Raw genomic sequence first — 2,581 nt, 5'->3', positions numbered from 1 at the left:
AAAATAGGCTTCATTTTCTTTACACAAAAAAATAAAAAATAAAAATAAATAAATAAGGTGCAATATGACCTGGACATTTCTGCTATGAGATTCACTCAGTTAATAGAAACATATAGCTAGCAAACCAATTTTTGGACACTTTACAAAAACAAAGCTTTGGAGGGGTGATTTCACTGGATTATTTATTTTCACTACATCTGTCAGGAGCTTGCAATATGCCTCCAACACAAACAAGCTGGGCACTGAACCATTAGTATATAATATAAATCAAAACACAACTTGATGTTCCTGGAAACTCACACTCACCAACATTTATCCTCATCAATTATGTATAATGGCTTAAACAGCATTTCCACCCATTGCCAAAATGTCTCAATAAAAAATATAAATATCTTGTTAAAAAAATAGCAGACCAATTCCATTACATATAGAATATACATTTCTCTGTAAAATGGTTTTATGAAAAAGGCGCATTAATCAGCTGTAGTGGGTGGTATTTTTGGAGCAGCTTAGCTTTGGATTTAGGGTGGATGAGGTGAGAGGTGTCACAGCGCTGTCCCATCGCCCTGTTTTTTTTATTTTGGCCTGACTTTTGGTCTTGTTCAGTCTTCTTTTACCCTGGAAGGGTCTATCTCAACCTGGTCCAGTGAGTCTGATTCCGTCCGGCACTTTTTTGTTGGCCTGTCAAGACCCTGGCAGTCCTGTTGGTGCTCCACCGAGACGTTTCTGTCTGTGTTGTGGGTGTCTGTAAGCTTATAGCCGTTGGAGTCTGGATGATCTGTTAGTAGACTGTGTATAGACGCTCCATTCGCCTGGACAGATTCAATCTTCACCTCGCTCACACTGCTCAACATCTGTGTGGGATCTGCACTGGAGCTGTGACTGGTGAGTCCTAAATTGGGAACCGGAGAGATACACTATACTACATAGCTGTAACAAATGGTTCAAACACACCACATACAACATGAATCCAACCTGATTTCAACAAAGTATCCTGAAATATGCACCAAAGCAATTCAATCTAATTGTAAAAAAAAAACAACAACACTATGTACTTTACCGTTGTGACTGGTAGTCTCCTCTCGCTCAGATTGGCTGGTGCTGCTGCTAGAGGCGGCAGGAAGTGGTGTGGTTGCTCGACTGGAAGCAGTGCTTTCTGTCTCATCTAAAAGTCTGTCCATGTAATCCCTAAACAAATAAAACAATGAACACACACCTTACATGGAGAAACAGCAGGACCTCAGGAAACATTACGACCAATTCACTACTATGAATCAAACTCTCCAGGACTACAGCAGTACACTTGGACGTCTTTTCCTCTGTAACAAATTATTACTCATTACATTCTTCATACATGCAATAACAAAACTGGATGATATGGACAATAATACAGTAATGAGCTAAACAAAACTGGCCCCTTTTACCCCTACCATAAACATATGACTTGATGTGGATAGTATTCCACATACAAGTCAAATGGACTGCATATGACTTGTGTGCTTGTATTTTAGCTGGACTGCATTTACATCTTCATTCCAATGCATATCAAGTGTGGTCGGATAGAGCAGGGGTTCCTTATGCGTCAGTTATGCATATGCGTCAGTTTGACCGAATGAGCTCTAATGAGTTATACTGCAGATTAGGGCAGTTATGGCCTAATGGTTACAGAGTCGGACTTGTAACCCAAAGGTTGCGGGTTCAAGTCTCAGGTCTGGCAGGAATTGTCGGTGGGGGGAATGAATAATCAGCGCTCTCTTCCACCTTCAATACCACGACTGAGGTGAGACCCTTGAGCAAGGCACCGAACCCCCAACTGTTCCGCAGCACATGGCTGCCCACTGCTCCGGGTGTGTGTTCACTGTATGTATGTGTTCACTACTGTGTGTGTGCACTTGGATGGGTTAAATGCAGAGCACAAATTCTGAATATGGGTCACCATACTCGGCCACACGTCACTTCACTCACTCAATACTGCTGTTGCTGTCAGATTTCGATTGCCGAAAATCACATTGTGTTTGATGCAAAACCAACTCGACTAAATCAAAAGAAAAAAAACACTAACTGTATATTTTTATTTTCTCAAGCAAAGCGAATTTTAAAAGTCCACTGAACAACTTACATTTTTGGTCATAGACAACGTATGTTGAAGATATACGTTATTGTCAACGTTATTGCCTAAGCGGTAAATAAATCAAAAATGTTTATAAAAACGTGGGCTACATAAAATTTTAATAACAAACATCATATTGTTTTGCGTATACTCGTGTCGCTTAGAGTTTAAGTCCTTCTCTGATTTTATCATTGTTTGCAAGGGGGAATCCCCCCCATCTCCCCACCCTCTGATTACGTATCATAACATAACAACGAGTAAACCTTATTTGGCGGTTTTTACTTGGAAAACCAGCTATATTTTTCTTGCATTCGAATAACAATGGATAAACCTGAAACGATAGAAGTATTGGAGATGAATTTCATTTACAAATAAGGTAGGAATTGTGCATACTTTTAAATCGACACCTGCCACGGTGTTTCGTATTTGTCATCTGTGATCCCTTTTGAGTGTCCTAAAAGCCGATGGGGG

General features: G+C 40.2%; 1 protein-coding gene across 2 annotated transcripts in view; it reads right to left on the bottom strand.

Moving 5' to 3' along the window:
* Positions 1-502: 502 nt before the first annotated feature.
* Positions 503-2,581, bottom strand: part of mier1b (mesoderm induction early response 1b, transcriptional regulator) — a 62,265-nt gene continuing 60,186 nt past the window's right edge. For both annotated transcript variants that reach the window (XM_016567471.1, XM_016567472.1), the window contains exons 12-13: positions 1,061-1,188; positions 503-892 (exon numbers count right to left, since the gene is read on the bottom strand). In XM_016567471.1, the coding sequence (XP_016422957.1) occupies positions 603-892; positions 1,061-1,188 (418 nt within the window). In that variant the 3' untranslated portion in view covers positions 503-602. The remainder of the gene's footprint in view (positions 893-1,060; positions 1,189-2,581) is intronic.

The sequence above is a fragment of the Sinocyclocheilus rhinocerous genome, unplaced genomic scaffold, assembly GCF_001515625.1.
Source record: "Sinocyclocheilus rhinocerous isolate Xijiao unplaced genomic scaffold, SAMN03320098_v1.1 scaffold1162, whole genome shotgun sequence".
Classification (NCBI taxonomy): domain Eukaryota; kingdom Metazoa; phylum Chordata; class Actinopteri; order Cypriniformes; family Cyprinidae; genus Sinocyclocheilus; species Sinocyclocheilus rhinocerous.
The sequence above is the reverse complement of the archived record's forward strand: the minus strand, read 5'-3'. Positions and strand labels throughout refer to the sequence as shown.